This window comes from Apteryx rowi, unplaced genomic scaffold (assembly GCF_003343035.1).
Source record: "Apteryx rowi isolate R43461 unplaced genomic scaffold, aptRow1 scaffold_619, whole genome shotgun sequence".
NCBI classification, from domain to species: Eukaryota; Metazoa; Chordata; class Aves; order Apterygiformes; family Apterygidae; genus Apteryx; species Apteryx rowi.
In genome coordinates this window covers 465,803-487,816 of record NW_020450893.1, presented here as the reverse complement: position 1 = coordinate 487,816, position 22,014 = coordinate 465,803, and the positions used below count along the sequence as shown (strand labels likewise).

Here is a 22,014-nt window from a genome sequence, read left to right as displayed (position 1 = left end):
GGAAGTATCTGCAAAGACTGGATGCTCACTTTTAATTTTAAACTTTATCCCAAACTTCCACAACAAAGAATAACCATTACTTATGAAGTGTATTTTGAGAGGCCACAAAATAGCAAGAGTCTCATTCATGACACAGGGAATAATTGCTTGCATTTGGACATTCAAACCAAAAACATATACTTTATCATTGCCCAACCGTATAATTCTGTGCTGGGTATAAGCTGTTTGGTTTTCATTTTTTTTTAAATTAGAGATGCTTCAGGAAGAGTAATTTTGTGAGATGAAAACCAACTAGAGCCTGGTCCACTCTATATTTGGTCATTCACTGCATATCTGGTTTTATCTCCCTCTCTGTCAAGTTACTCATTCCTTAAACACAAGTAAATCAAATTGCTGAGGATTTCAAAAGCAATTCAACAACAATTTTGTGTTGGCAGAATCTTATCCCTTAGAAACGTGTCAGTGGCTGGCAAAGAGGAAAGCAAAGGGAAACACATTAATCAAATACTGCTCCATGAAGTTTTCCCCTTATCCCCTATAAAACAAAGCTGTCAGCATTAGCAAACTCTGTTCTTCGAACATAATGACTGGAATTTAAGTATTACATGCAACAAACTGGATCTAGTGAGAGCCAAGTAATTCTTTACCTCCAGTTCCTTAGCATCAAAATACTGCAAATACTGTTGTGGCAGAATTTCATTGAAGCCCTCGAAGAAAGCCTGTGTCTGTTCCTCGACACCTCGGGAAAGCCTCCATTCTGCTACTAGCCTGCAAAAGAAAATATAGAAAGACAATTTAAGCTGGCCCATGCTGCCCAAAGTCCACATCTTTTGTTAGCCTATTTTGAGATGAACTGTAAGCTATGTTAAAAGTATTATGGAAAGTCTGGAAAGTTCTGGGGATAGAACATCGTATAATTTTATTCGTAACCTTTACTCTCTGCAAACAGGTTTTTAAATGCAAGTTAAAACCCTATGTTTCCAACCATTCTGCTATGAAAAGTATTTTAGGCTCAAAGAGGAGGCAGCATCTATTCACTGATTATATTAATGAGAGCACAGCAGTCCCTAGATATTTGAGGAAAGAAAAAAAAAATGCAGAGCTATCTTTGTCTAATATTCTCCCCAGAAATCTCAATCATTATCCATGGAAAGATAAAAAAAAGAAAAAAAAACTAGGTCAAGTTGTACTGGTGAAGATAAGTAGGACTGCCAGCTTACCAAGAAACGACTATGTCCATTTGGAAAGTTCCATATTTGTTTCTGTTAATCATGAAACTTTGCTCTGTGGCAGAAACTCCACTCTCCATTAATAAAAGGGTGAAAAGCAGGCAGGAGACCCGAAGAACCTGAACCCAGGGAGAAGCAGATATTATGCTGAATTCAAGCCTAACCTGTCAGGAGAATTGGAGTCTAAAGGAGAGATGGCTATTTTCTGATTTCAATCCTAGAAACCTTGGGGACTTAAAGCAGGACCCAGAGTAAGACACAGAAGAGTATGAGTGAAGCTGGAATCCGAGCTCTCCCTGGGTTCCTGGAAACTAGGAGAGAATGGTTTTCTGCAGATCCTCCCCATTTTCAACCCCAATATGAATACTTTGCAAAATTACAAAATGCCAGAATGTTCCTTCTGCAAATGTTACCTTTTCTGTGAAGCACTGAAATGTTTTCACAGATTACTCATGCAACGAAAACAACATCCACTCCCTTCTCCCTTGCACCTGCCCCCGGAAAAGCAGACTTCACCGAAATCATCACAAGAGAGAGGAAAACTCCAGTGAGATTCAGTTCATTTTGTGCCTGCAATACGTGATTTTCTTTGGCAAGCACATTCACCTAAGCTTATACGTTAAGGATCACACCTTAAAGCAGAGCTTATGTACTGCTGCACATTAAGGAAGGGATATATCAAGACAAACCAGCTCATTGTTCACGTTGTCCTTCTTTAATCATTCTTAGTGAAAGATCCTCCCCTCCTAATCTATTGCCTTGAAAAACTCCCATACTGCAATCAAAATACTTAGTTTATGACAATACAAGTTATTCCATCATTCATAACACTGGGCTGTTAGAAATGCCAAGATCTAACTGTATTATAAGGCCAGTTCAAATAAAACCAATAGTGATGCTAAATACCTTTAAAAATTAAAAATTATCAAGAAAGCATCCAAAAATGTTCAGTTTAAAACAAAAATGGCTTGCTAGACTATGAGTAGGTTTTGAATGAGCATAATTCGAATAATAAACACATGCAGTGATTTGCTGAAATACCTGACATTCATGTTTCTCGTTGCGATATTCTGCTAATTTAAAAATCTCTAGAAAAAAAGCAGATCATCTGCTAAACTTAGTATTTAGGGAAAAGTGGATTTTTATTTCCATCATTTTTTTTCTTTCAAATATGATATCCAAACAATTGCCACTAGTTACATCAGCAGCAGTTACTTATAGGCAAGTTTTCAACAATGCTTCAGATTATTACACAGCTGGACAATCTTTTCTTGCTAGAACTAAAGAAAGAAAATGGACAGAAACAAGTATTTTAAAATCTTCATTTGTTCTTACCTTATATATTCTTCTTTGTTTTCTTCTGTGACTAGAATGTTGCTACCATTTGGTTTCAAATCATGGCTTTTGATTTCACCTAGAATTTCTTTATCAACTGAGAAAAACATTTCCAAGCCACATTCTTCAATATCGTTCTCTCTGTAAGAAAAAATAAATATTGCAAATACTGAATAAAGAGACCTTGTACTCAGTACAGGAGATGTGTATAAAGAACCTTAAGAAAAAAAAAAAAGGATTAGAGTTCACAAATCAAGTTAAGGAAACGTTACTTACACAATAACTGTGGTTTTGCAAGATATACGGACTTGATTTCACTGATGCTAGGTACATACATGAATTGCACTCCTGACCAGCAATTTTTTATTAATAGTACCGTTAAATTAGTCAGTCACTAAGGCTGACATATTACCTTGCTGACTCTATCTAGTAGCTCAATGCAGTATAGAAACTTTTCAAGTAATAACATTTTTGCATTTTTTTTTATGGCATGATTGCTTCTTCTAATTGGTAACAAAGACCTTGCTGAAAGGTAGATGTCCTTTCTTCAGGTAATACCAGACCAGAAGTAACTAAGAAAGGCTTTGCATGCTTAAGGAATTATCTTTAACATCTGTATATTTATGGGTCTGTTTGGTGAGCATATCCTAAAATGTTCTAAGCTCCTAAATTAACAAAATATATGTATTGGCTCTCCTGCTAAAGAGGAATTCTCTTACTAGAAAATGTAACACAGGAAGAAACTTTTGCTAATCTGTAACCAACAGATGCTGCTTCAATAAACTTTATTCTCTCTATAGGGTTTAATAACCAGCAGAATAACAGGTATAACAATGTAATTTGTATGGTGATGCATGCTTCTATAATGTGAAGAATCATCTGCATATGCAGTGGGGCTCATGACCATTTTCCCCAAGATAGACTGAACAAACAAGACAGTTTCCTGAACCATAATATGGAAATGCCAATCTTGAATATAATGTCACTGTGGTTTATCTAGCATTGTGATATGATGGTGCTTCTGAACTTGATCTTCCCAAAATACATGCTATTTAAAACTTGGATAAGGAGGAAAGGCTTCAGGCTTCAGGCTGATTAAATACCTCAAATAAAATCACTCCTTCCTTTTAAAAGGAAACAGACCTCTTTCATATTGCATCAGGATACAAAAGTATCTGGATACTTGGTCTCAAGTTTCCTTGTGAGATATGCACGTGAAAAAGGACATGAATTGCATAGCCTTCTTCATCATTTTCTAATATTAATGATTTATTGAAACAGTTTACCAGAAATGGTGGGAATGTAAAAAATAGCTACTCAATAGGAGAAGCTCCAACCAGATTCAAAACTACTGAAAAGTTTCTTGGTCTTTTGAGGCTGAATGAAATGATGTCCTCCCTGCCAGACATGAATTTTTCCTACAGATTTATGACTGTTTCCTTGGAGAATAACTCCATTGGCATTGCTAATACGCAGGTTCACCTCTGCTAAACCTGAAATTTCCATCTCTCTACTTAGAGACCAATGTCTACACCTCAGAGGTCTGAAGGCTCTTCTCCAGAATGTTCATATCCTTGGGTGTTTTTTTTTCAAGGCAGTAAAGCCTTCTTGGACTCCAACTTAGAAGAACTCTGCATCGCTACAGAAATTGCTGTCGATATACAGGTCATATCTGCTCTAGAGACAGCCTTAGGAAAGTTCTTGCTACTGTCTTAAGCTTCCCCAGAGCTTTCTTCTGCGGCAATCAAATAAAAAACCAAAACACTCAGCGCAGATTAATAAAAGCATATGTAGCCAACACAGCTTAGTCATTTGAAACCTTAATTTACAGACTGGAGATACAAGAACCATTATTCGACAGTAAGTTCCAAGTTTTCTGGTTCCTTACTTTAAACATAAGCTTCTCCTGTCCCTGACAAAACCTTTCACTAGGGACTGCTGGTACCCAAGAACAGTTTCACACCAGCAGTCAACTGGATGGTACCTGGCAACACTGCATGCTTTGAAATAAAGGTGCAGGGAAAGAGTCTGCCATGGCTGTAACAAGCCCCCGTTTATTGCCATGGCCAGGCAGCCTGATACCGATTTCCAAAAGCCTCTGTGCTCTCTTCTGAGCCCTCATAAATAATGTATCATCCAAAAGAAGCATTCATGGATTAAATATGACACTCCAGCGGTACTGAAAGGCCCCGCAAGTATCGGGTGTCATCAGTGAAAACCATTACTATAAAATGCGTGAGGGCAATGCTGAGCACAAGTCTCCAGCTTATACGCATTAGACACAAATGCAAAGATGCGACTATGTCTAAGGAAAACAGCTTAAAAATAATATCCTTCTACTCTCGACCTTCCGCAGATGATTAATGAATTGATACTGTTCATAAGGTAAATGATTTTATATGCGCAGCTCATCACCAGTTAGTCACAAGCTCATTCACCCATAGTAGCTTCCCCCGTGATTACAGATCAAGCACTGTAAATCTCTTCTCTATACCTTTCTCAAAAACACCTTGCATTTTCAGTGTCTTTTGCCTGACCTCTAAAACACCTGTAGTCATAAGGTAACAACAAATGACCCCTTCCTTTAAAAAAAAATAATGTATACATTACCTGACTATAAAACAGCAAGTTTAATTGCAAGAATCAGGACTTAAAGCTTTGAGACCTTTTCTTCTCTCTCAGGTCTCAGTTTCATGGCATCTTTGTCCAAATAGCAACTATAGTTTTGCTATCGGAATTTTAACTTACTGTACCTTTTAGCCACAAATGATTGGGTACAGAACATACTACTCTGAAAACGAAAGCAAAATCCACATCTCTATTTGTAAATATAACCTAAAGCTCTCCCCCCCCCCCAATTATTCCAGACAATACTTCCATGATTCACCACTACAGGAGATGACATTTTTTCCTTTTATAGCTATTTTCGCTTTTTAAAAATCAATCTATCCTAATTTTTTTATGAAGTTTACAAAGCAATTTAAAACAATTTTTTAAATTGATTGTATATCATTCTTTAGTATGTTTTATTTCACCAGTCACGCATAACAGACTGGTTTTTCTGCTAGATTTGTTTTATTATAACAGAAGTAACAGTATTTTTTTTTTTAAATTGGATTTGTCTTTCCCTTCCATTTTCCTTTTTTATTTTTGGAAGAAAAAAACACCACTGTTACTGACACTTTTAATGGTGCATATCAACCATGGACTACAACATCCTGGAATCTTGCTATTATCAAGTAAGCACAGAGTTACAGTGCCTTTAAATCTGAAGGGTTTTAAAATTATTTCTAAAAATATTTTGAACACATATTTCCAAAATAACTGTGTGTCTAAAAACTCCAGATCCATTTTACCTGCCACTTTCTGGAGAGGAATATTAAGGAGTGGAGAAGGAAAAACTTGGAAAGAGTGTGAATGTAGAATAGACGGATGACTGACAATGCGTACACGGAAGGCTGCATGTGCAAATGGTCTTGAATCATCCAGATTGGTGCAAAAACCAATGCTAGCTAGCAGAATGCATGCTAGTTAATTTTAAACTATTAACCTTTAAGTCAAATTTCAAGGATGACCAACAACAGTTATGTGATAGTAAGTAATAAGCTATGTTTGCTAACTTCAAATTATTGTAGCACTAAACTATTTACATTTTCTAACTAAACCAGATATTTTGGAAAGAAAGCATTAATGAATGGATATTTTCTGATTTTTTTTTTAAATCAATTATCTGAAAAATGTTTCAGTGGAATTTACACAAGCCGTTTTATTTTTAACAGTGTGCGAGACTATCACATCTGTATTATGTCTAGCTAGTTTTATTCAAAAAGCAGCGAAAATGGAATGCGAGATTCTGTGCAGAATATTCAGTAAACCAGAAAGGCAATTCCAGTACTATTCTGTAATTGATATATTCTACTGTTCAGTGGGTTTTCGGTGATGAATTTACACCTACTTCCTGGCATAAGTGAAAATCAAAAACATTTTATTGCTATTTCAAGAACAAAAATCAAATCAAACTCACTTTACCCAGATGAGAGAGTTGTAAAACTCTGGGTCAACGGATTCTAAATCCTTGAGTCCTACTGGCTTGTTTAGGATACGTTTATAGAACGGCAGAGAGAAACCAGTGTCAATGAATTTCCCATGGAACAAAGCCTGAAGGACATGAAAACAGACAAAATAATGTAAAGGATGATTGAATACCCAAAAGGACAACATTCTGTACTCTGTACCAATGAAATTTGACAGCCAAAGAATTAAAGCATCCTAGAATATCATGACTACTAATACGTTTTAAATCATTTATACCAAAGGCAGTTATATCCAAACACCTAATAATAGTTTCAGCTCAAAGATGAATTATTTAATTATCCATCTAAATGTACAATATTTATCTATAGGAAAAACTGCAGAAGTTAGCTTTTATCTACTTTTGAACTTACCATGGCAATGAATCTTCCAATAAAACGGAAGTATTTCAGATGGTCTGGATTAATGTAAGAGGCTGGGTTTATCTGTAAGCAGTAGTTATCTTTCCCTGCATATTCAAACAGGCAATACATTGGGTTCAAAACTTCATGCGACAATAGAAAGAACCATTCCCTGAAATCATACAAACACAAAAAAACACATTTCAGTTGTATTCAAAAATTATTTTAGTTAATTCATATGCTGAAAATTGACTTAGGAACTTGTTGGCACATAGGCAGTGAACCTGACTTCTTTTCCAGAACGTATGGCTAGACCAACTATAACTAACACAATTTAGGAATTAGTATGCAAATTTACCACGTTATACAACTATCAATGGTTTGGAAAAGACACCCTTATCTTAATGGGCAGATTAGAGTAGTTCTTTTAAGAGGTTATCACAGATCTAAACTTTCAGTTTTTAGGGAATGCTAACATACTTTTCAGTTACATTCCAGTAAAGACTTCTGGGGATTTGTATTCACTTTTCAATAGACTTTTACTTTGATATTAATGACTTTGCCAAAGACTTACTATAGTTCTGTAAACTGTGCATCTTTTTTCTCTAATCATTGAGACATTCGAATAATTCCTTATGTGATTTAAAAACTGCACAAAACTATTTGAAGACATGCGTTGATACTCTAAGGAAAGATGAAATATAAGCCTCACTAATATTTTTAAAGCATTGTAGTCTAAGTATCTCCTTTGGAGAAGTTTTCACACCAGCAATTTGTAGAAAAGACTTTTTGCCATTTTAGTTTGGTTTACCTTGCGACACCTCCATAATCCAAGCCTTCTTCACCAGGAAAAATAACCCACAAACGTCTCCGGAGATCCTGAGGGCTGAAGCTCATTATCTTAGTAAAAGAAAAACAATCAATTTATATAAAGAAAATAGCTGCCAGCACAGGCTAAACTTATTACTATTTGTTATCAAACAATATGGCATTTAATACATCAGACCATAAAAGGAACTATGAGAAATACATAAGCTACCTATTCAGGAAATGTTCATGGAATTTGAGGGGTTAGTGCAAACTTATTTCCTGCTAGCAGATGTGAAAAGTAAAAGATGGAAAAGTAAGAGAAGAAATTAATTCTTAAAAGAAAGACTGTCATATTTAGGTCAGCAGCCTATAAGTATGCAACAAAAACCTGGCCAATAAATAAGAGAGGCTCACAGAGAGTAACTTTGGGCTTTCTAGAATAACATTCTGAATAGTACCGCAGTTACACTTCATGAAGCAACATGAGCAAAGACTCAAAGAAATAAATTTAAAAAAACAATAATAAACATGCATAATATATATATATATTTTTTTTCATTTTACAGCTTCACTCCCTAAAAAGGAGGCTGGCTGTCAGTTCTGCATCAAGGAGAATCATAGCTGCTAAAGCAACTATCGCAATGCCATTTTTAATACAATGACCAAATTTGCTGATTTGGTCAAATATCAGAGGTTTTCCTAGCAAAACAGGGCTGTGATTTCACATAACGCTTGCGTGTCTCAGAGCATTAAGTTTTTGTTTGCAATGAGAGACGCAGAATTTGGAAGAAGAATCTGTATTTTAAAATCTCCCCTATATGTCTGTAGTTATTACAATAACTTTTATATCCCCAATAGAAATACCTGCAAATGATAAGCAATTAATAAGCATAAAAAAATTTGCTCAGATCTTTGTGATTATATCATCTAAATTACTGATGAGACACCCTGTTTTCTAGAGTAAATCTAGGTTTGCTGATATCTACATGATTACATAATCTATCTCTTTTGATTCTTTTCAGTACAATATGATTTTATTACCTTTGCAATTATTGTAAAAGGATAAAGTGCAAATTTAGGAATTAAGGCTGCAGCCAACTTTCCGTTACAGGATTTACTTTGTCCACTTTAATCCCTTTTATTTGAAGCCATTAGTGTTCTAAAAGGCAAGAATAGCCAATTGCACTAATATTTATTGCTTCTGCTAAGCCAGTTTACAGTAATTTGAACAGGAAGATATTAAGCTTTATTTAAGAACATGTTTTCTTGTCTCCAAACATATTATTCTATGTGTATGAATTTCCTGCCCTGACACATCAATGATAATTTCTAAGAAATGAAGTCTGAAGATATATAAGAAGATTCAAAAAACTCAGCTATTGACAGTAAAGACAGAGGAAGCTAAAAGCTCCTATCTTCTTAGATAAGGTCTGCATTTTCTTAAGTTACTTTTAAATCAGAAAAATACAGAAGTGGCCAGAGGAATCTCATACTGTTTTCCCTGCACTTCCAGTCTTATTTCTATGTATCTTGTTGGACTGACAAACAGCTGCTTTCTGCTTCTACTTAACAAAACAACAGGAGCGATTTACTGTCACAATGAGCATTCAAACAAATTCAAAAAGTACTTCAAAAAGCTGTAGAACCATAAATTTTAATCATGGTTTAGGTCTACTGACACCGATGAGATTTTTACTACTAATAATCTAAACATAACTAATAATTTTGGGTTTCTTTTAATCATTTCATTACTCTTTTAAAGACCCACAATATCTAGAATAAGATCAACATATCAATATATTCTGGTACATTACCATGCTTATATGAAACACTACTAGCAAAATGTGCCCACAAAAAGAAGCTGAACTGCTAACTTCCTGAGAACGGGTAGCTGTTCTCCCACTGCCCTCCCCTCAAAACGAGCTCAGCAGATTTAAAAGAATACTGAGCTACGTAATCACTGTCTCTGGAAACAGTCAGGTGGATCCAGGACTTCACATTTTAGCATGATCTTCTTATACATAAGCATGACTGTATGCTAAACACACTATTTTAAGCATTAGTTTTTGTTTCTGTCGCTTTAAAAATAATAGCAAGATGTTAAAGGATCAAGAACGACACCTGACTATGAAGCTCATCAATCCAACTTTGCAAAACCAGTACTAAAATATGTTTAAATGAAATACCTGTTGAAATGAGTCCTCAAATAGTGTTTTTCTGCTCACTGTAATCTTTATGTGTTGTGGCATTGCCAGTTGCTGTAATGAAATATTTTTCAGAGATGAAATGCGCAATCACCTAAAATTTCTAATACTATGTCATGACTGTTATTTGTTGTATATGTTGTTTTAAGAGGTACAGGTGAATTTCACTAACCCATATAAAATAAAACCAGTAATTAATATATTCTGAATTTTAATTTATTCCAAGAACAAACTGTTTCCAATATTGTTATCTACAGTGAGGTATATAGGACCTCCTCACACTGCCTTGAACAGGCTCAAACACTTTATTCTTACAAGACATAGGAAAGCATTAAGATCAACAATATATTTTAAGTTAGCAAAGCCTTCTATCTCAAAATTTAATAAAAATTAGAGAATTTAGGTTATTCTGCACAAAATTCAAAGTGAAAAATTAAGCAGGCTAGTGTCTCTGCTATTTTTCAAAGGATAATTCACTGACTCTTGAAAATTGCAATATTTAAACCCAGGAGTTTTTCATAAATACTAAGTTTCTTAATCTTTTGATATATGTAAAGTTTAAAGGACCAAGACTGACATAATAAATTGAAATTCTGTTAGAATATGCTAGCCTGCAACACAGTATATTCTTCAGTGATTAGACATACATGTTCTTTGTCAAGTGCTCTGCATTTTCTTCTGGAAGAATGTATTTGTGCAGAAACTAGATCTCGTATTAACTGTATTTAAAAATCACTACTGTGCTTTCCTATAATCCTTTATTAAAAGCAGAAAAAAACCCCACTATTCTGAAGCCTACCACTTTCCAAAAACACTGTAACTAAATTGATGTCTTCCTTTATTCTAAAAGGCTTAAAAGACAGCCCTCAGCTTACCTAGCTTTGAATCTTACATGAGTTTACACAAGGCCTGTATTTACCGCTTCTTAATTTAACTCACATTTAACCTTAAAGTAGTTCAATTAGCTTTACTTGAAAGGTATCAAAGAGTCCACTTAAAGCAAGTAAACAAACAAGCAACAAATATCCCCAAGAAATAATTCTGTACCTGACACCAGAATCGGAAGTACTGAACCTTTGCCTTGAAATCACGCACATAAGCTATCTGGGGTCCGTTGTCTCTGAAACCAAAAGGAGAAAAATGAATTTCAGTGTTTTGGTAATTTAAGAAATAAGTCTGCACGTTTATTAGTTAGGTACTTAGGTTGTTTAGTTGGCTACAAATATATCTAGTTGGAAGATTCTTATGCAGTCACAATTTTTTTTATTTTTGGAGTGTAATTGGCTTGTATAACTAAAAAAATCTTATTTGTAATATTGTGGGATGCAAATGCAGTATTTATTAACAGTATCTGATTATTAAGTGCAAACAAAAGGATTCTAACAATTAGGGTGGGGTGACATTCAGTTAATTTAAGTTGGGAATCAAATTGTTTTTAACTCCATCCTCATTCCTGAGAATCAAGGAAATAAAGGCTTGATTGTACATCTAAAAAGTAAGACCAGTAACTAGAAGGAAGAAAGGGATCTTGTCATCAGAAGGACTGATGGAGCCCCTCCATAACTCGCAAATCTTATCTAGTATTTGGCAAGACGGATTCTGAAGTGCTCAGAACACTGCCTTCTGCAGGGACAGTGGAAGAAAAACTAGAAAACTAGGAAGCTTTGCTACTTGCCAAACCTCCTGCAAAAGCCATACAAAGAAAAGAAAAAAAAATTCAAAAATGTTGCCTGTTAAACTTTACTTTTAAAAGCCTAATACAAAGTTTAAAAACACTTACAGAGCAGACTTGCCCGTGCGGGGATCTATATATGTAGTGGTTCTTCTATTGTGATCAACAAAATATGGAATACCATCCACAGTAAATCGCATTTCCCAGCCTTCTGGTAAGGGTTTCTCATTTAATTGACTGTGGATACAAGAAAATATATGGTAACTCATCAACTTTATACATGAAGTTAATTTATCAATACTTGAGACAGTAAAAAATTTAGCAGAACTGAAAAAATGACAGATTGAGAAACTTTCTATTCAACATTTATTCAGCTTGTTTTTATCTTAAATTTTAATGTCAGCTATCACAAAGAGTGAAATGCTTATTTAAACAAGAATTAGCTCATTCAGTTGCACTATCTGGAATAACAGCAAAAAGAACTTTGGGGAAAAAAACTTACATAAATTTTATGGATATTTCCTCCACTTAAGTAATAGAGTTTTATCTTCTAGCTATTAGATTTTTATTCTAAAACTGACACCATTTTAATGAGCTTTTGGTACCTCATATGTAATCACAGTAGTCAAAAAGGGATTTCAGGGTGATCAAAATAAAAGAATATCAAGAAAATACAAATACCGATCTTGTATAATTTTTGGTAACTTCCAACTCAAGTTTGGTATAAACATAAATGGATCTCGATACAACTGGAAGACCTGAGTAGTATCACTCCACCACAGCAGTCTCAGATCGTACTTTCCTCCACAGAACCACATGATAGGACTATGTTTCCAACTGTAAAGCCAGAACTTTTGGTTGTTGGGTTGCTACTAAAAATCATAGTGCTTTTCTACATGGTCAGCTGCTGCAGATGTGATAGATGGAAAGGTGCCAGTGCTGGCTAAAACCAGCAGCCCCTGCCCACATATTAGGTCATTTCATTCCCTCTCCTCTTATTCCTTCTACGGGGACAGATGAAGTTTCTTCACCAAATGGAATTTTTCAGCTCAAGCATGGAGGAGCTGGGATAGAACATCTCCAACCTCGTGCCGACACTCCCCACTTCAAAGAATCAAAGTAACTGAACTGCCCCTGTCTTAATCTACAGCCTGAAGTTTGGTAGAAGGTGTTTTGTTTTGGTTTGGGTTTTTTTGGGGGGGAGTGGGGGAAGGTGCTGCAGCTTTTTGGAGTTTGTCTACTTTCTTTCTCTCTCTTAGTTACTAACTCTCTAATAAATAACAACATATCACTGTTTAACAAGACATTCCTGATAATTGTGCTATTAGCAAGCAACATTTTGACAGTTTCTATTTCGTCTTGTACTTTTGCACATATTTTAAGGGACACTCTGAGAAGTCTGTATAGGACAACCCATCTTTCAGCTGTGAGCCATGTCTCCTAGTTCTCAATGTCACCACTTAGTCAATTTGTCATTCCAGATCTACGTGAAACTGTATCTGATTTCTTACCCCTGACTCCTGGGATCTTCCCACTGAGTAATACGTGTGTTGTGATTGACAAAATACACTCTGCCATTGCTGTCAGTTCTCTTTTCTGAAAGGAAGCAAAAATTGAAAATATTTCAATACCTGCTTAATGTATTGCTCAGACTACATCAAATTAAAAAAAAAAAAAAAAAAATCAATAGCCCCTGCACCAGCCTCTGTCTTTGAGTTTCTCTGTACCTACTTTGACTCAACATCTTTTCATTCACATGGACATTACTCTTTAAGATTCCTGTTGCTGAATAGACTATATTAGCAGTCAGTACTATTAAGATAATCACATGAAACTTCACCGTCACCTATCCTGAATGAAAAGCTGCACTGAAGCGTTCACGGATAAATTCCTTATATCCTAAAGCTTACCCTGAAAAGCTCACCTACCTACATCTGCACAGCTTATATGACGAAATCTTGATAACAAGTCAGATTCTGGGTATCATCACAGTATAGATATTTGCGTGAAAGAAAGTTCAACGTGGGAGATTTACCTTCACCAGATCTATTGGCATACTGCTAAAAGTTTTTAAAAAGCTTTTCAGATATTTTTCAAAGCTAAAAAATTTAAATAGATTAAAATATTGATAAAGCTGAAGTTTCCATTTAAAGATCACTTACTATGCTACTTGTTTTTTCAATTAGAGGAAAAAATTAATTGGAAAAAAACAAAAATGTAAGCTGTTTTCTCCACAGGTGCTTTGATTATTGCTATGTACCTTACCTACAATATAGATAGCAAACACAAATATTTAAGAGACATATATACAAGTATCAGGAAAGTACACAGCCATATGAACAGTGGAATAATCCTTCATATTCAGAAAAAAAAAAAAAGGATCAGTGCACATTCCAAGAAAACAGACAAATTCTTTCACTCAAATAGTTAAGCCTAAGCCCATGATTGAAACTTATTTATGATAAATGCCAGGATTTGGTCTTCTGGCATCATTCTGCAGTTCTTTATGATTTTTTTTATTTAGAGTGTTGCAAAAGCAACACAGAATATAGAACCCAAATTATAAAACCAGGCCAAAATCTGACTACAGCAGGTAACAAGCTTCAGTTTAGAAGAGAGGTTTGGAAGTAGACTCTTGTCCATAGAAGTTATACTGATAGCAAACAGTACACTGTGGAAACTCAGCTTTCTTGTTTCCTGGGCCGATTTCAGCCTAACAAACAACATTTCTTGAAATGTCATATAGATAGTGCAACAAGGCACAAGTGTGGGCACAACTATTTTATGACACGAAATTGCATCCCTAACTTAACTAAAAATCCAAGTAGCTATGTTTGAAAAACCTTAAGACAAAAACTAGGTCTAGCTCTGCCAAGTAGGGACATTTAAATTACATGACTCTTCAAACTTTGCCTACATATCATGAATATCATTGAATTATTACATATACTTCATAGTCACTTATCTGGTCAGGAATTAGTTTACACTTACATTTTTGTACACAAGAAAGCAGTTATACTAATTGTAAATTGTTAGCAATGTAAAGTGCAAAAAATCCCCAAATTTATTTTGGAGGGAGGGGGAAGTGAAGATGGGTGCTTATTAGTCTTTACAAAAACTTTTCAGACCAACAAAACTCTCCAAGAATTCACTATATAACGGGGGGGGAGGGGATGAAGGGAAGGAAGGGAGAAAAGTCCTGCATAATGTAAATACTGAAGATAATGATGACAGTATGAAAGAAGCCATACAACATGGCAGCTACTGGAAGCAAAACAGTATACTTCAAACTTTTAAATCTATTTTGGAACCACTCATCCTTGTCTGGACTTGGTACTTTAACAGCACATTTGATTAGATTTAATTTAAGAAGATTTTAAATATGGATTTTCACACACACACACACACACACACACACACTCACAAAATCTAAAACAGCTGACAAAATTTAGCAGAAGCATGCTTTAATGTTTAATTAAATTACATTACAAAACATTGTTTCAGTCAGTCTTACCCCATCCATGTGGCAGAGGGCCAAGAGGATCAAACTCTTTGTTCTGCGTGGAAGAAAAGTCCTGGTTCTGCAAGTCATACAACAAATGGTGCATTAATAACTAGCCATTATCCATTTTCTTTCCAGATGTTCTAAGTGTAGCCACCATAAATTATTGAAGTAAATGCATTTTTGTTAATGTTACATATAGCAAAGATGCCAAAAAGCTTTTTTTTTTTCCCCTCTTCACAGAGAAGCCTTAAGTTCATTATAAACTGATCTTTTTGGGGGGGCTCTTTTACTTCTTGGTACTAAAGATTGAAAGCTCTTCTGTTAGCTAATTTTACAGCAGTTGGCATGGTTAATTAACTTCAGTGCCAAGAAAATAAATATTCTTTGTGAAATGCACCTTCCTACACAGAAAATCAGTACAGTGGTACCCAAAACAATCAGAAAGAAAATCACTTCATCACACAGTCACAGAATGGTTGAGGTTGGAAGGAACATTTAGAGATCATCTAGTCCAACTCCCCTGTTCAAGCAGGGTCACCTACAGTACGTTGCCCAGGACCCTGTCCAGGTGCCTTTTGAATATATCCAAGGATGGAGACTAAACTGCCTCACTGGGCAAACTGTTCCAGTGTTCTGTCACCCTCACAGGAAAAAAGTGTTTTTTTCCTCATATTCAGACAGAATTTCCTGTGTCTCAGGTGGAGCCCATTGATTCTTGTCCTGTCACTGGCCACCACTGAAAAGAATCTGGCCCTATCCTCTTTACATCCTCCCTTCAGATATTTATACACATTGATAAGACCTCCCCCCTCAGACCTCTCTTCTCCAGGCTAAACAGTCCCAGCTCTCCCAGCCTTTCCTCACGTGAGAGATGCTCCAGGCCCTTAATTAATCATCTTAGTGGCCCTTCACTGGACCTGCTCCAGTAGCTCCATGTCTCTTTTATATTGGGGAGCCCAGAACTGGATGCAGTACTCCAGAGGTGGCCTCACAAGGGCTGAGTAGAGCAGAAGGATCACCTCCCTCGACCTGCTGGCAACGCTCTTCCTAATGCAACTCAGGATACAATTAGCCATCTTTGCCACTAGAGAACATTGCTGTCTCATGATCAACTTGTTGTCCACCATGACCCCCAGGTCCTTCTCCGCAGAGCTACTTCCCAGCAGGTCAGCCCCCAGCCTGTACTGGTGCAGGGGGTTATTCCTCCCTAGCTGCAGGACCCTGCACTTGTCTTTGCTGAACTTTATGAGGTTCCTCTCTGCCCATCTCTCCAGCCTGTCCAGGTCCTCCTGAATGGCAGCACAGCCTTCTGGGGTATCAGCTACTCCTCCCAGTTTTGTATCATCAGCAAACTTGCTGAGGAGGCACTCTGTCCCTTCATCCAGGTCATTAATGAAGACATTAAACAGTATTCGCCCCAGTGTTAATCCCTGGGTTACACTGCTAGTTACTAGCCTCCAGTTAGGCTCTGCGCCACTGGTCACAACCCTCTGAACTCTGCCATTCAGGCAATTTGCAATTCACCCTCACTGTCTGTGCATCTAGCCTGTACTTCCTCAGCTTGCCTATGAGGATGTTATGGAAGACAGTGTCAAAAGCCTTCCTGAAGTCAAGGTAGACTTCCACTGCTCTCCCCCCATCTACTCAGCCAGTCATTCCATCCTGGAAGGCTATCAGGCTGGTTAAGAAAGATTTCCTCTTTGTGAATCCATGCTGACTACTCCTGATCACCTTCGTATCCTTCATATGCTTGGAAATGGTATCCAGGATTAGCTGCTACATCACAGGGATTGAGGTGAGGCTGACTGGCCTGTAGTTCCCTGGGTGGTTTTTGAACTCTGGAATGACATTTGCTTTCTTCCAGTCCTCAGGCACCTCTCCTTTATTTCTGCACTCAGTACAGTTCTCCCTACTGCCATGTATGAGGTACATTTTTACTCCATATACAAACAGTAATTTAGAACCTACAGCATTCTTGATAAACTTGTAGCTTTATTTGGAGCTATCTAAAGTCTAAAGTCTACTATTCAAGAGAGATAAACATTGGATTTGAAATTCTGGAATGGTTATTTTAAATCCCCTTGCTTTCATAACATTCACTGCACATATTACATTTTACCTAAGCAGGAATAATTTGTTTCCTCTGAGCTACCTTTCCTTCCTGGTCTTTGGCCAAACCAATGCAAGACACGATATAAATAAAACAGCTTATTACTAAGCCGCAGTTTGTTTTGAACCATTGGCTTTTGTCAATATTGAACATAAATTTTACCAAAGAAATTTTGCACCAGCTATATTCAGCTGATGGATAAAAACCATTATACTGCACGCGCTGCCTGCAGCTGTTGCAAGGACACAAGCTAAGGTTACCAATTATATGGCAGGAAGTAACAACACACACAAAGGTAGAATATATCACGAAGAATAAGACATACCATTGAAGTCTGATATCTTTTTTGGGAATGCTTGCGGTAGGCTTTTCCCAGTAACAAAGTACATACACAGTTTCAAAATGCAGAAGAGAGAGGGAAATTATGATCTAATAGGTTGAGAATCTGGAAAAGGCATTTCTCTCAACTTCAGCATTACATTCCTTACCCCATATATAAATCTTTGATTAAATTGCTGCATAGCTCCTTGAAGCTGACTGCGCTGAAGCTGCCACTGCTCGTAATTCCGGACAGATTCTAACGTTGGTCTCTGCCACGTGGTTGTTCTAGTGAAGTGGTCAACATAATAAATTCTCCCCATGTTGTCAACTCGTCGCTCCCAGCTTTTAAAAAAATTACAAGCAACAGTTCTCAATAACACACAGTAATTTTAAAGGCTAAGAAGCATTTTTAGGGTCAGACTAATTGCAAAGCAAAGAGATAGTACATTTGGAACTGGATATAAAAGTATGGACTCATCAGCAGACATTTTTTCCTCCCTTTACCCTCCATTAAAATTGTAAAGAGCTAAAATTCTTTCTGAAGAGAATGACTTTTACTTTGTTCCATGGTATACCAAATCAGACTCATACCATTTACTGTGCTTTCAGTTCTTTTAAAATAGTTTCAGAGTAGTTTAAACCTACTTTTCAAGTGCTACATAAACCACTGTCATTACTGTACTGTTATTACTGCATTTATCCCTCCCAACCCCTGAAGATAATAGTCTTCTGGTTTCTCCTAAAAAACTGCAAAAAACCCTGACACACTGGTCTGTACTACACAAGATTCCCTTATGCCCCTTCTGGCACAAGTTCAGTCTGATTTAGCACAAACAAGGAATGGCTGGGGGGGGGGTTTGGTATGGGGGGAGTTTTTTTTGGTTTTCAGTTCATATAAGTTATTTACAAAATTTGAGTGAAAACATGAAGGTTTTGAATAAGTTTTAGTAACATGATAGTCAATCCTGTCACGAAGTTTAAGACCAATTGAGTACGACAGGTGGGCTACTTTCACGAGACTTTCTGCAGGCTTGATTTGCTCTTTAAAATCAAGTTCTCCTTACCATTCTGCAGGCTTTTACTTTGTAAACTGTATAGCTAAGTGTGAATGACTTGAGTACGAATGAAGCATAACAGTACAATTCTTACGTTTTCCTTTCGTTTTTGAAAAAACAAGAAAAATAGAACAAAATGGGAACACAGGCTCTAACAATGACTACACCATTGGCTGTTCTGACACTAACAGCTGGAAAAATCTGATAACCAAAACTGTTTCATAAAAGCACAGTAAATTAGCAGCTGGGAACCCTGAGACACGATCAAAGGCCTGAAAAGAGTAACCTCAGGATAAAGGGGTAGCCAAGGACATTCTTGCTCAAAGCTAATAGGTTAATCTCAAAACACCTTTTTATAGCTTTGGTTCTCTTTTAGACTTGGGGGCGTCTATTTTCTTCAGCTTGGACCAGTCTCTCAATATACATGCACTTGCCTAATCTTTGACAGTAAGGCTGAATTCCAATTCTGTTATCTTCGACATTCCCCTCCTTCCCGTACTACACACTATTATTGTGGAGCTCATCAGAGATATCCTGCAGCAACTCTTTGCACTGCGTTCACATTACTATTTACAAATATGCTTGCTAGTTTTAGTAAACCGTCAATTAACTTTAGATAAATCCAGTCCAGACATATCCTAAACAATCAGATGACTTTTCCTGACTCACCCTGGAGGAAGAGGCTCTGGCCGATCCCACGTGGTTCTTTTTTCAACGTGATCTACATAGTATACTCGACCATGTTGATCTACTCTTTGCTCCCAACTAAAAATAAAACAATAATTTTATCTTTCCCCAGATAAAACTGTTCCAACCATTCATCTACTGCGCAACTATGAGAAATATTATAAACAAGCATTTTATAAAAACAAACTGCAAGTAAAACACTTATAACTAATATTTGGTTCATGAGATGCACCGAAATGCTGTACAATATACAGTGGTATGACGTCCACATTGACAGTAATTCTATTTCAACATGACAAAGAATTAAAAAAAAAAAGTTCTGCACGACTGCCTGTTATGGGAAAATGAAGCTAAATTTCATGCCTTCGCATACAATTTTAGAAAGCAATGAAACAGTGTTTTGTATTGAATATCAAAACAGTGTAACCTGTTGAGCATAATCCCATGTTAGAATAGTAACATTCATTTAATTTAATTCTCCCAAATAGGCAACTTTTGCACAGATCATATATATGCAGAATTCTTCAGAAGGGCACTGATGATTTATTTTCTGTATATGCAGTATTTGGGATGCTGACTTACTTTTTTATTTGTATTAAATATAGCATGGGGGGAAAAAAGCATATTAATTTACTGGTTCTATTGAAACCGAAGTCATAAACTGACAACTGATTTTTTCAAGACTGCTTTTGTACTTCAGAATTACTCTGTGAGGTAAGTGAAACCTCTCCCATGTACTGCTTCAACTGCTGGCAAATTAAGGCAGATAACATTTCACCAGTTACACCATTCACATTGGGAAGTCTTTGTTTTCCTACCAAACCAAAGTTATGAAAACCTCCAAACTGAGTATTGGGGGGATATTTGTTAATGAGGTAAAAGCCAGATGTTACGAATGTTTTGTTTTGTAATACCTACTGTAAGTAAAAAGAGACAAAAAAAAAGAAACAACAAAAATCCAATCCCTCTCACCTCCCCCCAAAAATTCAAGCCCAAACCAAATGAACAGATGTGTCACCACAAAAAAAAAATATAAAAAAAAATCATTGAGCTCCTACCCAGGTGGAAGAGGACCTTGGCTGACTGTAGTAAGTGCCTGAGGTGGAGGATTTACTGGCTGGACTTGTCTTGACACTGGAGGTGTGGTCAGTGCAGCAGTGGCAGGAGCTGTGGTTCCAGCTGTTGCCCCCTCGGGGCTCTGTTCTGAAGAAGCACTTGCAGCTGTGCCCGGCAGCGACCCTGCACTGGCCCCATCATTTTCCGTGGACGTGGATGAAGGACCATTGGCACTTCCTGTGATATCAGAGATAAAATCGGTATTTCAGAGTGCACACATACAGCCACATATTTTGCACCTTACACAAAAACTCAGAAGAAACTTTGTCTTACGTCATAGAAATGCTTTAATCCAAGAATTGCCATCAACTGCCCAGCTTTGGTATTTCTGATAGGATATATAATCTTTACCAAAACAAGTTGTCTGTATTCTGTAAACACTAAATAATTATAAACAAAAACCTTCTCGCTTGCACTGATAAGCTAGCTATTCATCATTCATTACTTGTAATCACTTCAGATATGGTAAACATAAGATTTCCAAGAAGAGACCTGACATCTGCATGCGAAGAAATGGGGGGGGGAAGGGGGGGAGCAGGGGGAGAGAAACAGATACAAAGAACCAAGTGAAAATATTTTAAAAATGTATGTCATTTGTGGGGGCGGGAGGCGAGAGCGATTAAAAGTTGTATACAAGTCAGGCCTTAGTACTGAACTACACCGCATTCATCTTTTGAAGCAGTTACTATAGTCCAGTTTCCCAACCAGACTCAGCATTTCAGCAACTGCTGAAACTACTGGCAGTGTATGAGGATGAAAGAGTTACCTAAAAACATTTATCGACTAACTTTGCAGGAGTACTTTTTTCCTCTGAGTCATTCTACTTCATGAGTATGCATGAAATTCTGTTTTGCTATTCTTCTAGGATTGCCTAGGCTGCATTAAAGGATTGCCATTCAATGTAACTGTTTCTCAACCACATTTAATGGTTCCCAGTTCCTAGTAAGCCACTAAGATGGTCTGTTCTTTGCTACAAAGACAAAAGGGAGTCTGCTAAAACCCCTTAAAAAGCAACTCTGGTAAGGTTTTGGAAGCACTCTACAACAAAATACAGATGACATACAGCACACAGCTACGGATATAGCTTAAGATGGATTGCTTGGGGAGCAATCAGAGACCAAGTTTTAAAATTTAAAAGAAGTGTTAAGAATCGTAGCATTTAAATAATCGGGTAACATAAAAAACATCTACCTGTTTCAATGCAAGAGTAATCAAAACATTAAGCGCTGCTATTTAAAAGACTTTAACTAGAATTGTAAAAACAAATCACTAGTCTTTCAGACCCAATATTATCTACTTTGGACTATTCTGTGAATCCTTCAGTAGATTTCTTCCTAATGAAGTCTCATCAAATTCAATGGGATGTCTTAGGGCAGTGGTAGCACTCTCTTATGTTCTTTTGGACCAGCTCCACTATATTTAGCATCATTTATCATTGCAATCATTCTTTAGCAGACACTGAAGCAAGAAATTTCTAATAATAAGAACAATGACTAAGCAACATATATTGAAGGCAAGCTACAAATAATCATTTAGA

The 22,014-nt window shown here is 36.6% G+C and overlaps 1 protein-coding gene across 2 annotated transcripts in view; it reads right to left on the bottom strand.

Moving 5' to 3' along the window:
• ITCH (itchy E3 ubiquitin protein ligase) overlaps nucleotides 1-22,014 on the bottom strand; it is a 67,513-nt gene that overhangs the window by 5,164 nt on the left and 40,335 nt on the right. The window contains exons 8-21 of one of the 2 annotated variants that reach the window (XR_003256350.1): nucleotides 20,420-20,654; nucleotides 19,344-19,439; nucleotides 17,787-17,961; nucleotides 15,198-15,264; nucleotides 13,195-13,279; nucleotides 11,792-11,920; nucleotides 11,059-11,131; nucleotides 9,994-10,065; nucleotides 7,809-7,897; nucleotides 7,010-7,169; nucleotides 6,589-6,722; nucleotides 2,565-2,705; nucleotides 1,221-1,348; nucleotides 687-768 (exon numbers count right to left, since the gene is read on the bottom strand). Coding sequence is in view for 1 of the 2 variants with exons in the window: in XM_026083837.1 (XP_025939622.1) it covers nucleotides 648-768; nucleotides 2,565-2,705; nucleotides 6,589-6,722; nucleotides 7,010-7,169; nucleotides 7,809-7,897; nucleotides 9,994-10,065; nucleotides 11,059-11,131; nucleotides 11,792-11,920; nucleotides 13,195-13,279; nucleotides 15,198-15,264; nucleotides 17,787-17,961; nucleotides 19,344-19,439; nucleotides 20,420-20,654 (1,577 nt within the window). In the remaining variant the exon portion in view is untranslated. Of the gene's footprint in view, nucleotides 1-647; nucleotides 769-1,220; nucleotides 1,349-2,564; nucleotides 2,706-6,588; nucleotides 6,723-7,009; nucleotides 7,170-7,808; nucleotides 7,898-9,993; nucleotides 10,066-11,058; nucleotides 11,132-11,791; nucleotides 11,921-13,194; nucleotides 13,280-15,197; nucleotides 15,265-17,786; nucleotides 17,962-19,343; nucleotides 19,440-20,419; nucleotides 20,655-22,014 lie in introns of those variants that run through there. The other variant, XM_026083837.1, reaches the window with a different exon arrangement.